We start from the raw sequence: 13,146 nt of genomic DNA, 5'->3' as shown, positions 1-13,146 counted from the left end.
TAATGGGCTAATCATCCATTTGCCTGCATTTAGAGAACAGTGGATGGTCTGTTCTCCCAAGTAAATAGCTATTGTTCTCCAGAGGGACAGAATGTTATCAGCGCTGCCCGTGGAGTACTCAGCGTGCGGTCCCTCTTATCAGGGACGACAGATCTTAATCTAAGCTGAATTCAGGCACACAATTGGGCACACAATTACAAGCAACGATTATCGCTCAAAAGATGGCTTCTGAGTGAATTTTGAGCAATAATCGTTGTGGTTAAAAGGGCCTTTAGGCCATCGTTAATGCCTTATTTACATAAAACCACTGTCAAAATGAGCGCACGAGTGAGCGACATCATAGCTAGTTGTTCGTGCAGAATGTTTAGACAGGCAATCTGAAAACCGATAACTTCTTGCTCACTTCGCATTCTATGTGAAACACCGCAGTGTTTGGCCACAGCGAGAAGTGAGCGAACAAGAGATGATTTTTACACAGGCTGACAGAGCGTAAAACGAAAAGTAAATGATTAGTGCGTGATGGCTTTGCATTTGGATGTAACTATTATTGCGCATTCATTCATTTGAAATTATTTTGCGTGACAATAGTTACGTGTAAGTGGGCTATAAGGGGTTAAAATAAACCCAGCACATAAGAATCTGTTTTCAAGGACTTGTATTTAGTTTTGTGACGTGTGTAGAATATATGGATTCTCTAACATGTCCTGAAAAATTAAAGGTGTTAGGCTGCCTGTTCACGGGCGCTGCAGTCGGTAACCGCTGCCTAGGAGCCTGCAGACGGATCTCCACGGTCAGCTGACAGATGGGCTGACCGAGGAGAATCGCGGCAATTCGCAGCGATGTAATGCTATAGTATTACATTGTACCACAATCTGACAGGCAATCTATTACAGGCATGGCTTAATAGGTAATTTGCAATGGTAGTCCTGGGGGCTTTCAGAGGGGCCCCAGCTGCTGTGTCAACCAAACAGCAGCCTGATCTCATTTCAGGGGGCTATTCAGGACCCTCCAACATTGATCATTCAAATGCTTGTCAGAATTCACTGCAGCATTTAAAGGATTAACAAACTGCCCATTTTTAAAAAAACAGCCAGCACCCTCTTTGTATTGAGAGGGATTGACTTCCCTCATCCATACAAACCCAGAACCTCCATGATGTAAATGTATGCCCTGGAGCGTTAAGGGGTTAAATACCATGAAAGGTGAAGGTATCTGGCAGATTTGATATGGGTTCCACAAAAGAATGTAGATTGAGTAAATATTAACAGCAGATAAAAGGTTTAGAAATGGGCTGAACGCCAAATTAAATCTGCATGTTAAACCACATCGGGGGCTAAAAACTACCACACAGTGAAGAGTTTATTGCACTTACTTCAACGATCTTCTGAACATCAACGTCATCATAGAATGAAACAAAACCGTACCTAACAAGGAAAAATATATGGAAATCATCAAGTTAGTAAAAACAAGGCAAAATGTTCAGTAAACAGTCATTTCAGCCCCTACAGCCCACACAGCCTCAATGAATTCAGCAATTGGACCATATTTCCTAAAGGAAATCTGTAAACTAGGCTTTTGAACTGAAAGTAGGCGATCCACCGAGTCCACGGAGGCAAGTTTTATACTTACCTTCCCCGTCGTTCCAGCGGTGTCAGCGCTCAGACCTCCCACTACAGTGCACTGAGCGGCACACTTAAGCCCCTTCAGATGAAACTATCATCATTTAGAAAACCGTTAAGACGATTGCCAATGCGAGTCAACGCTGAACGTGACTTGTTCACTTTTTGGGCAGTTTAAGCACTGACAGTTCAAAGTTTCACATAGGAATGTAAAACAACTATTGCAGGAGAATCATGCAGTTTAAACAGGTGCCCAAACTAGTGATGATGACCCCAGCTCGCTCACTCAGGCAAGCGGGAATTGGGGGATTCTTGGCCCGTGCCAACGGCTATAAGTAGCCCTCCCATACTTCAAATACAATGGGAGGACTACGTAGTGCACCACTCAAAGCATTCAGTGGTGTGTTTGAACACAGGCACTGGGGAAGGCAAGTATAAAACTTACATCCTCAGACTCAGCGGGTCACCTACTTTTAAGCCTATTAGCTTAGCTTACAGGGCTCACAATCATCGACTTTCCTGTATTTTTCTCAAAGATCAGGTTAATTTTGGTCTTCAGGTCACACACCTCTGAGGGAGTCTTGAGCAATACACAAAAAACCCATTTCTTTGTCAAGCACCTGAAAAGTAAAGATTGCCAACAAGGACGCCAGAGGAGAAGTAGGCAGTCACATCCCTGCAAGTCCTTGGGTCTTGGATACAATTGGGTCACGGCTTCGCCTGGACAATTGGATCATCCTCACGGACAGGCTTATTCCCAGAAAAGTGGCAAAAGCCTCAACAAAAATCTTGTATGAGGGTCCTTCTTCTAAATCAGAAAGAGGGTCCTCATTCACGTACCATCTTCAGAGAAAGTGGATTTTACTTCCTCTTTCCGGTAAAGTCACGCGGATCTAAGAGGGTCAAGGAGTCTAAAAACATTAAAAGAAGTTTACTTCTAACCTCCAAAAAGATTAAAGATTAAATCTCTTGCCTGTACCATAAGCCTGCTGTACCAGGATTGTCTGACGACAGATCTGAAGGATGCTCATGGACTGATCCGTCCTTCCCATCTACTATTGTCACTGCATGGATGGTTTAATTTATTCAAAAGGACACGTTGACACAAGTGCATATACTTCTCATTTCTTGCCAGTTATGGTACTGAAGAGATTTTCTAGGTCCCTGCAGGGTCTTCACAGAACCTTGTGCTGGTAGGAGCAGTAGTACAGCTTAGCCAAGCCTTCAAGTGCCAAACACTACAGGAGTTTTGGCTGCTCCAAAGACGTTCCTGTATTCCCCAACATCCCAATTGTTAGAGATCCTGATCAGAGTAATGCTGCTGCAGCACTGGCCGGGGCGCCCGTCTCTTATGAAAATCAAACAAGTTTGCACAATAGATATAACCCCTAACATTTTTCCCCTATGACACCTCTCTGGTCTAAGCCTCACTTACTAAATCACCCTGGAGCAGCGTTTTGAGCAAATCTATATAAAAATTGCCTTCCTTGGGGCCGGGCTCACAGCGCCGTAAGTTGAATGTGCTGCGGGCCTCCCGTAGCGCTGCGTACGGCGGCATTTTCACGCAGGCGCTCATGCGCAGTACACTTGTGTATATTCTCCACACTGTAGCTCTGTTGCAGATATAGAACATGCTGCATTTTATTCGCTACTAGCAGATTATGCAATTCTGATCTGCTAATGCGATTGAAACTGCATAATTCAATGCATTTGATTGATTCGTGTATCACCGCGGATCATACGCTCGCGAAATCAGCAATTTGAATCCGGTTGCGTGAAACCGACCTCAATCAGGGTCCCTTTTCTTAAGGAGAAAATTTGGTAGAGCACAACACTTCAAATATACCTGCGCACACACTTAGGGTGGCTTCACACAAGTGTGTATTTGTGCATGCATACGCGCACACAAAAACACGCATCTATTAGAACCAATACATTCCCTGTGTTCATATGTCCGTGTTTTACTGGCGTGCGCCTGTAAAGATAGGACATGTGTGCACCATAGGGTCTGCCAGCACCCCTTAATTGTTTTTCAGGGAAGAGCTTTAAATAAAAGCTGCTAACCCTTTAAATGCTGTTGTCAATTCTGACAGTGGCATTAAAATCCCCCGGCCAATGTTCCGGGGTCCCGTATGGCCCCCCCATGATGAGATCTCATGGCAGCCAGAGGCCTTCTGAAAGGCCCCAGGGTTGTCCTAGTAAATCATACTGCAGGAGCGAACAAAGGATCATATGTTCTAGTTCCCTATGGGAACTTAAAGAAAATAGAAAAAGTAAAAAAAAGTTAATTTTTTTTTACTAATTTAAAAAAATAAATAAATAAATAAATAAAATAGGGGGGGGGGTGGGAGCACCCTTTTACCATATTTTTAATAAAAGAATCTAAGATCGCTGCATCCGTAAAAGTCCAATCTATAGAAGAAACGCATTTTTTACCACGTGCGGTGATCATACGAGAAAAAGTACACCAAAATTGTGCTTTTTTTGGTCACCCGTCGCCAAGAAAAAAAAAATATAATGAGATCAAAAAGTCAAGCTCTCGCATAGCTATATCGAGTTGTGGCGGTCAGAAGATGGCAGCAGAAAATGTTAAAAAAATTTTCAAAAAATAAAAGTACAGCAAAAAAAAAAAAAAAAAAAAAAAAAAGAAAACGCTATATAAATTTGGTGTCGTAGTGACCCATAAAATAAGTGTCTTATGTAATTTTTGTTGCAGTGTGTATGCCGTACAAACAAAACGCAGCTAAAGATGGTGGAATTTCAGCTTTTTTCAATTTCGCTCCACTTATAAATGTACTGAAAATTTTTTTTAAATTGTAAGGTACATGAAATATTACTGGAAAATACAACTCCTTCCGCAAAAAACAAGCCCTCATACGGCCATGGCATTAACCGTTTCATACACTACAGGCTCCACCGAAATCCTGCATCTGTTTTACTGCTTGGCTACCAAGTTTTGCAGGCCATCATCCCACCCCAGTTCGTTCCTAATGCACATATCCAGGGGTGCCATCATGGGTGAGGGGGTAAAAATGGCGATTACACTGTTCAGTGAGCAGGTTCTCTCAAATCCATGATGGCACCCCGAGTATTTTCCCACCCTAAAGTAGCTATATAGTTAGCAGACTTGGTTTGCTTGCGAAGAACTGAAGTAGGGAGAGAGGTATGTCCACTTATCTTCTCCGGTTTCCTGCCTGCCAGAATCTGTCCAGGGGTGTCATCATGGGTCTGAGAACACCCAGTTACCAATGAGTGTAATCACACTTTCATTATATTGCTTCATCAATCCAGTAAATAAACTTGAGAAAGAGCAGTTTAATATACTGCATGTATTTCCTATGCTGGCATTGAGGCTTTTTTGCAGTACGAGTTGTATAATTCAACTTCTGAGTGCATAGGTAACAAACTCCTGATTGAGGCAGATATTACATGTGCAGCTTCTGACTCCAGGAGCAAAAACAGATAGTTTGTATGGCAGCTGGAGGATCAGCCTTGGCTTCCATGCTGGACCAAAAAGGTGTAAGACTGAAAGTGAAAAAACAGCCACAATACACTGCAATACAGAATGATTGCAGTATACAAGTGATTAAGTTCCCTATGGGGCTTAAAAGTAAGGATAATTTTTGTACGGTTTGAATGTACTAGAGTCTTATGCGTATCTCCCCTAGCGGAGTTCTCAGACCTAACATTGCTCTCCTACAGATCTTTCTCATGATAAGCTCTGGGATGCCCACTGCTCATGGGGGGCTGCTCATACCCACTTACTTTCACCATCCATTGGCCAAGCAGTGAAATGAATAAATCTATTCTAGGTTCGTTTATAAGAAATCACATATTTAGTAGTAACACACATCTTAAGCGTTAACACGTGTCAGTCATTACAAACTAAGCTAATCAGGAGTTCTTATGATATGAAGGGGTATGTACTCCTGTTGCTGCATCATTTAGGGTACATTTGTACCGTAATGTTATTAATAAACCTTTGATACAGATGTGTCCCTGACTATATATTGGCATACATGCACTTCTCATAACCAATTTTGGAGCAGTACAGTGAAATCAGAGGGAATCCATTTGGTCATTTGGTTTTTATAACAAACCCTACAAAAAAAGCCCACAAAACACACAATTTGATTGCAGCATCTGTTACAACCCAAACCATAAAGTGATTTATGTTAGCCTGTACAGTGAAAAAAAAATACCAGAATTGCTGTTCTGTTCACCCTGTCCCCAAAAACAGAAAGCAATCAATGTTGCATGTACCTCAAAAGCACGGGGAAAAAAAAAAACGCAGTTTATGACAGAAAAATTAGTGCTAAGAGTCTCTGAATATGGCAACAAAAGAACAATCATTCCCCCATTTACTCCTTTTGTGCAAAAGCAGTAAATCAAGCATTATAAATTTGGTATAGCTGTAATCACATGACCGCAGGGAAGTTATTTAGCGCTCATGATGATTACCGTAAAAATAAAATGCTGTCACAACCACTGTTTGTAGATCCCGCCTCCTAAAATATAGAAAAGACTCAAAAGTTGTATGTAATCATTCAGACCTGGAGAACGTTAATATTAGAGATGAGCGAACCTACTCGTTTCGAGTAATTACTCGATCGAGCACCGCGATTTTTGAGTACTTCCGTACTCGGGTGAAAAGATTCGGGGGGCAGCGTGGCGGAGCGGGGGGGGGGGGGGGGAAGGAGGCAGCTCCCCGCTGCAACCCCTCACTCACCCACGGCGCCCCCCAAATCTTTTCGCCCGAGTACTGAAGTACTCGAAAATCGCGGCGCTCGGGCAGAAAAGGGGCATGGCCGAGTACGCTCGCTCATCTCTAGTTAATATGTTTATACTGCATGATGAACATTATAATAAAACCATAAAAGTGCTGCCATTAGTCACCTCGCCCATTTTTCATTCAATAAAAAAGTTAATAATGCGACCTGCGGGAAAGCCCCTGCACACGGCATTTTCTCTGCGCCGGCTGGCGCACATGAGCAGAGCAGAGCTGGTGCGTCAGTGACGTTTCTGAAATAGGACATGCCGTGATTGTTACCGTGCGGATTTTCCGATCAAAATCACGGCTGTCTGCATAATATTGCATGCATGCAATCCTATGGCAGCGTGCAACGGTGGAAATTCCACGCGGAATCTTGCTGCGGCATTTCCGTCCATGGGCATTGGGCTTTAGAAAATAACAGCATCCCTAAGGGCCAAAATAATTTATGTCAGTTGCTCCATTTGCACTATTCCATTTACTTACCCTTTAGACATTCCAGTCCGATCCGTAATTATTTTAACTTCTTTAACATTTCCAAATTTTGAAAAAAATTCTTTGATATCAATCTCCTCCATCTAAAAATAGAAAAGAAAAAAAAGGGGGGGTTTGGTCCTCTGAAAAACAAAAAACAAAAAGCAGTGTATCCTACACATTAGTACTCGAGCCCCTATGGGCAGGTGTGCGTTAACCCTTTAAGGACGTGGCCTTTTTTATTTTGATTTCTCCTCCCCGTTCATCAAAAAAATGATAACCTATTTTTCTCCCAATGTAGCTGCCTGAGGACTTGTCTTTTGTATAACGAGTTCTATTGTTCAATGGTAACATTAAACGTACCATATAATGTACCAAAATATTTTCACACTTTTTGCGCGACGTCATCCTGTGGTTTCTATTGGGAGTACACATTACTGATTGCTTTTTATTGGAGACAATATTCTCAGGTTGTGTACTTTTATGATGCAGCATTTTGATTGGACTTCTATGGACCCGGTGGTACAAAGTAGGTTTTTAGTTTTGATTTTAATATAAAAACGGGAGGGGCAATTTTTGGTATCCTTTATTGATTTACTATAAAACTTTCACTTCTTTTACTTCCTTACAACCAATAGAAGATTTGAACTTGTGATTGTTTGATAAATTATACCATATAGTGCAATACTTCAGTACTGCAGTATATGGAATTTCTGCATGCATTCTGTCAGGACAGGCCATAAGGTCGCCCTAATAAGCAAAAATACATGGCAGCCCTGGGGGGGGCCTTGAGAAGACCCTGGGCTGCCATTTCAACTGGATAGCACACTCATTGCAAGTAAGTGATCCCCATAACTGACCAGGGCATTTAAAGGGTTAAGTCATGATCACCACGCTCGCCGATAGCAGCTGTTTCAAGCAGGCATCAGTGGTCAAAGACCCCATTCCATACAAACCATGCACGCAAAGGGTCTGATCTTCATTAATTCCCTTTAGGGTGAATGGGTTAAAGAATGCCCTCCAGCACATTTAACACAAGTACATTATTTAAAGGCAGTCAGCTACTTTGAGCTCTATAAGCTAAACTTATGGGCTCAAAGTAGCTGACCCGCTGATACCAGGGACGCAAGTTTTATACTCTCCTTCGCTGCTGTTGCCCACGTTGTTACCACTCAAACCTGCTGCTGAATGCACTGAGCAGACTAGACAGGCATATGCCAAGTAGTCCTCCCATTTTATTTGTAGAATTGGTGGCCTCTTCAGCATGCACTCAATGCATTCAGCGGCCGGTGCGGGTGCTCACAAGGGGGGAAAAGCAGCAAAGTCAAGTATAAAACTTACATCCCTGTAATCACTTTGAGTCCTTAAGGCCACTCACCGCTTTATACAGCGTTCAGCGCTGCGTTTTAAACACCATGCTAAATCGCTGTTAAACGCCTCCACTGATTTCAAGGAGACTTCACAAACTAGCGTTTGAGCGTGGCATTTCTAATGCCGTGATTTTTGAACACTATGCTCCATTTTAGTGGGTTTTTAAGACCCCTCATCACCCAGTGTCACGAGGCGCGTTAAAAGAAATGCTGCTGAACTCTGTAGAATGCGTTTGAAATTGTAGTAAAATGCTGTGTTTGAAGACTGAGATTGGTCCAGGACATGTGACTGCTGCGGCCAATCAGTGGCCACAGCAGTGACTTTCTATAACATTGGTCAACAAATTTTTACAAAAGTCATGTTACTGAAATAAAATTAGTCCTTTCTTATCAATTTTTATGTGCCCAACACGAACATGACAGCCAAAATGCAAAATTGGCTCTATTTTTTTTTATTCTGTAGTAATTGTTTACATCACGAAATGCATGTCAATAGTAATAGGCCTATGGGTAATCCCTGTAAAGAATCACGTCATAAACTAGGTCTTCGATCTACTGCTGTTTGGAAGCATCTCCGTGGAGTGCCCAGCAGTAGTCCCCAGCATGGTAATGGACCATTCTCCCTGGTATCCTTGTTCCATGGTTGTGATATCTTGATGAAAACGTTCACCATGTTCATCACTAACCACAGTTGTCTGGGAAGAAATCCAGATGGGAATGAAGGAAGTGGATCTTCAGAGACATATTGCAGCCAAGTCTCTGATACTGCATCAGCCTGTCTTCTACGAGTTTCTTGTAGTTTTCTGCCCTAACATTCCCGAGAAAGTTTGTAGACACTAGGCTTGTTTCGCATCACCCTGCAGCAAGTTGTTGAACCGGTCATCTTTGAAGAGTTCTCAAATCGGAGGAGCCACAAAAACTCCCTCTTTAATCTTTGCCTCGCTGAGTCGAGGGAATTTTTTATGAAGGTATCGGAAATCTGACGAAGTCCGGTCCATGGCTTTCACGAAGTTCTTCAAACCTATTTTGATGTGAAGGGGTGGGTAGCAGATTGTGAGCGCGGACCAGAGCCGAGTGCTGGATATTCTTCTCTCTAACTGCTACATTTTGTCTGCAAGTCCATTCCTTCCACAAGTAGTGCAATTCCCTTGCTCAGCTATCCCACTCGCATAAGAAACACTTGTATTTTGTATATCCCTGCTGCAGTCCCATTAAAAGGGCAACGACCTTCAAATCACCAGAGGTGCCAGCTCTACTTGTTCTACTCAATGGAATTCAGTAACAGCTTTAAGTTGTTGTAACTAACTAAGGAGGTTCTTACAGTCTTATTGGATAAATTTACAGGGTGAAACACAGAAAATGAGCTAGATGAAATATCTTCGTGTTCAGCACACCAAGACACTACAGATTAGGACCTTTTCAAGTCAGTAACAATTTCAGTGTAACCAGTGATTTGTTGCAACAGTCCCATGTCCTGGTCAGCAGCAACCTGGAAGTAGAGTTGTTGTAAAGCAGTTTTAAAGTTATGGAAACCCCCCTTTAACCCCTTGAGTGGCGGGTTTCCTACCACCCTGTCGTGCCCACCAGGGCAGTTTTTTAAAATGGTCTAATCATTGAATTTCAACTAATTTTGCAGTTGCGTCTCAAGAGCCATAACTTTTTCATTTTTCCATTGACATGGCCATATAAGGGCTTGTTTTTTGCGGGACAAGTTGTGATTTTTTAAACAGGAGGGAGGAAAAAAAGAAATGGGGAAAAAAGAAAAAAAGGGGCCATGTCATTAAGGGGTTAAATAATGCATTAACTTCCTTCTCTGGGTCATTACGACGCATGGATACCACATGTGTGATATTTTTTACAAAGTAAAGGGAGACATGTTTTTATAATTTTTTAACTTTTTTTTTATTTTTTTTTGTTCCTTTAGGGGACTTCCACAGGGACCCATCAGGACCCCTGATCACATTCCGGGGGTCCGATGGTGACCGACCTTTACATGCTGCAGTGACAGCCCTTTACATGCTGCAGTCACATAGACTGCAGCATGTAAGGGGTTAACACAGCAGAGACCAGAGGTTTTCTCTGATCTCTGCTGTAAGAGCTGGTACCTAGCTGTCCTCTGACAGCTAACAATCAGCTCTCCCTGCCACAGAGACCATGATGGTCTCTATGGCAACCTGTAAACAAAGCAGGAGATTGCAGACATATCGGCAATATCTTCTGCTGGTTTTTCAAAGCCCTTGCACGGCTCCGTGTGGGTCTGTGCAGGCAGAGCACACTGTCACAGCTTGTGGCATTGTGCTCTGCAGCTCTCATAGTGATACATAGCCCGGAAATCTTCCGGGCTATGTTGCTATGAGCAGCGGAGCTCGTCCCGGAAATTTTCCGGGCGTGCCACTCAAGGGGTTAAGCTTAATTTACAGGGCTCAAGATAGCTAACAGTCATTAAAAGGGCATTGAAACAATGCTTATAAAGGGGAATCCCCTTCAGGGCTGTAGATCACATCTAGTGGGGAGCTTTTGTTGCCGTGGCAGCAATCTCCGCACCCACCCCCCACCCCACCCCCCAAGCAAAAGAGTGTCACTGACTGTGCTAATCTATCTAGAAGCTCCACATAGCAGCATGTGGTATAGGCTTTTTGTTTTTCTAAACCTGGGACCACATGAGCAAATTACATAACTACATGACTACACTGACATCCGTCTGAAGAATACATCAGGAAATCCTCCCAACGCACAATGCTAAGTGTAAATCCACACTTAATATTGTCCCCAGGATGCAAGAAACCTGTCTACCCCCTAATCATCCCTGGTCTGGGGTATTAGGAAGGTTTTACCAATTCAAACACCTGATTGTTTTCTATAGCACTCAGGTTTTATAAACCCCCATCAATGCCCCCCAACACCCCTGAAGATGCTAGCTTGTCTGGTGAAACAAGAGGAGGGACCTTGGCTTTCAGTCTACTCGGCAGCAATGCCCATGGAACCCATGCACTGCAGATAGTAATCTCCCCTGCAGTAGGGTGTACAATACACTGGCTTGGTGCTTAGTAACAGACATTCTGTGCTCTGTTGCCACAATAGTTGGCAAATTGTTCCAATGGGATATTTAACCTCAAGGCAACTTCTGTCATACATGTATGTTGGACGTAGCGCTGGGTGATTTAGCATAAGATCAAAATCTTTATTTTTAATCTTTCCTTAAATTTTAAGGTTTACTTTCCCCTTTGCCCAAAGCTAAAAAATACCAAGACACACCCGTTCTCCGCACATGCTGGGGCAGAAACTCAAAGGAAAGTAATTTTAAAAGCCATAATGGACTTACTGATGGAAGTATATCCTAATACTTTTGTACTATGCAATCTGACAGACAGCCTAATATAAATGCATGATTATTACTGCAAACCCTGTATGTGAACGGAGATCCTGTTTAATTTGAAAAATGTTTAATAAAAACATAAAAATACCAAGACACTTTTAGGCCTCCTTCCCACGAACGGATTTCCGCCGCGTAATTCACGGCGAAACTCCGCTGCGTTGCCCGCAGCCATTAGGTTCTATTGAACCTAATAGCTTAGGGCACACGGTGCGGAAATCTCCCGTCCTCACCCGCGGCATGCTCTATTTGCCGCGGGTATACGCACTGACGGTTTCCATTGCAGTCAATGGAAGCCGTCCGTTCACGCCATCTCCCGCTGTAACAGCGAAAGTTAGCGTGAAAACTCTTTCCCGCCTACCGCATCGTATGACGCGGCCGGCGCGTCACGTGACGCGGTGGGCGTGTCATGTGACGCGGCGGGCGGGGAAGCATCATGCGGGAGCGAAGACGCCGGATACGCTGGTAAGTATGGGGGGCGCCGCGACGGGCTTCGCCGCGGAATATTCCGCGGCGGAGCCCGCCACGCTCGTGTGCAGCCGGCCTTATACAAAGAAATCACATGCACAATTCCTTAAAGGAAACCTGTCACCTTGGGACAGCACCATAAACCCCCACACTGTCCGATGAAAACTAGACACTCATGCGTATACACTCCCATAGAAGTCACATGATCACAAGCTCTGGCAGCGATCCCTTAATGGCTGGTGAAGCCTGCAACTGCATGATCCATTACATGCAGTTTGAACAGCAGGAGAACGCCAGAGGGCATGACAAAGCACGACAGACTCCATTATAGTCAACAGGGTCCATTGGGCACCATTAGTTTCATTCAGACTACGGCTGCATTCTGTTTTCCTGCTCCTTAGAGGAATAAACTGAAAGCCGAACCAAAGTGTGATCAGAGACGGTCATCAATATTTAAATCTAAAAAATACCTTTACTGCATACATAAATCTTCTATTTAGACATTTTGTTAGCAAGAACAAAGCTGCTGGATACTTTCATAAGTTAAAAAAGTTACAACACGTACCCGCACATCGATTCCTCCAACAAATACAGTGTTCGGCACTATTTTCCCTTCAGGCAATACATATGCCAAGTTTGCAGACTGATCTTCACGAGTAATCCCAGATGCAGACTGCAAATAAGAAAAACATTACTACACCAGTAATAGCAGCAATACATGCAAGGCCCCCTGCACTCAGGTGGAAATTTCACGGCAGGATTTCCCGCAGAATTTCCGTCGGTGGAATCGGTCATAGGATTGCGTTAGAAAACACAATCTAGGCAGATGGCCGCGATTTGTCCCCGCGAAATCACGCGCAGAAAACAAATCACGGCATGCTCTATTTCTGCGAGCCCCGCACAGAAAGGTCACTCCTCGGCCGCCGACTCCACTCTGCGCCGGCACATCAAAGAGTCGGAGCCGCGGTGGTCCCTGCAGGGGGTCCGGTCGGGTCCCGCTGCGAGAATTCTGGCAGCGGGATCCGATCCAGCCGTCTGCAGGCGGCCTAAAGATACAGACACTGATCACAC

At 43.7% G+C, this 13,146-nt stretch overlaps 1 protein-coding gene across 1 annotated transcript in view; it reads right to left on the bottom strand.

Annotated features, from left to right (window-relative positions):
* The window catches only part of DAZL (deleted in azoospermia like), a 45,573-nt gene that overhangs the window by 23,427 nt on the left and 9,000 nt on the right, over positions 1–13,146 (bottom strand). The window contains exons 2-4 of the mRNA XM_066585078.1: positions 12,641–12,748; positions 6,877–6,968; positions 1,373–1,424 (exon numbers count right to left, since the gene is read on the bottom strand). Of these exons, the coding sequence (XP_066441175.1) occupies positions 1,373–1,424; positions 6,877–6,968; positions 12,641–12,748 (252 nt within the window). The remainder of the gene's footprint in view (positions 1–1,372; positions 1,425–6,876; positions 6,969–12,640; positions 12,749–13,146) is intronic.

Source organism: Eleutherodactylus coqui, chromosome 12, assembly GCF_035609145.1.
Source record: "Eleutherodactylus coqui strain aEleCoq1 chromosome 12, aEleCoq1.hap1, whole genome shotgun sequence".
Taxonomy (NCBI): domain Eukaryota; kingdom Metazoa; phylum Chordata; class Amphibia; order Anura; family Eleutherodactylidae; genus Eleutherodactylus; species Eleutherodactylus coqui.
The sequence above is the reverse complement of the archived record's forward strand: the minus strand, read 5'-3'. Positions and strand labels throughout refer to the sequence as shown.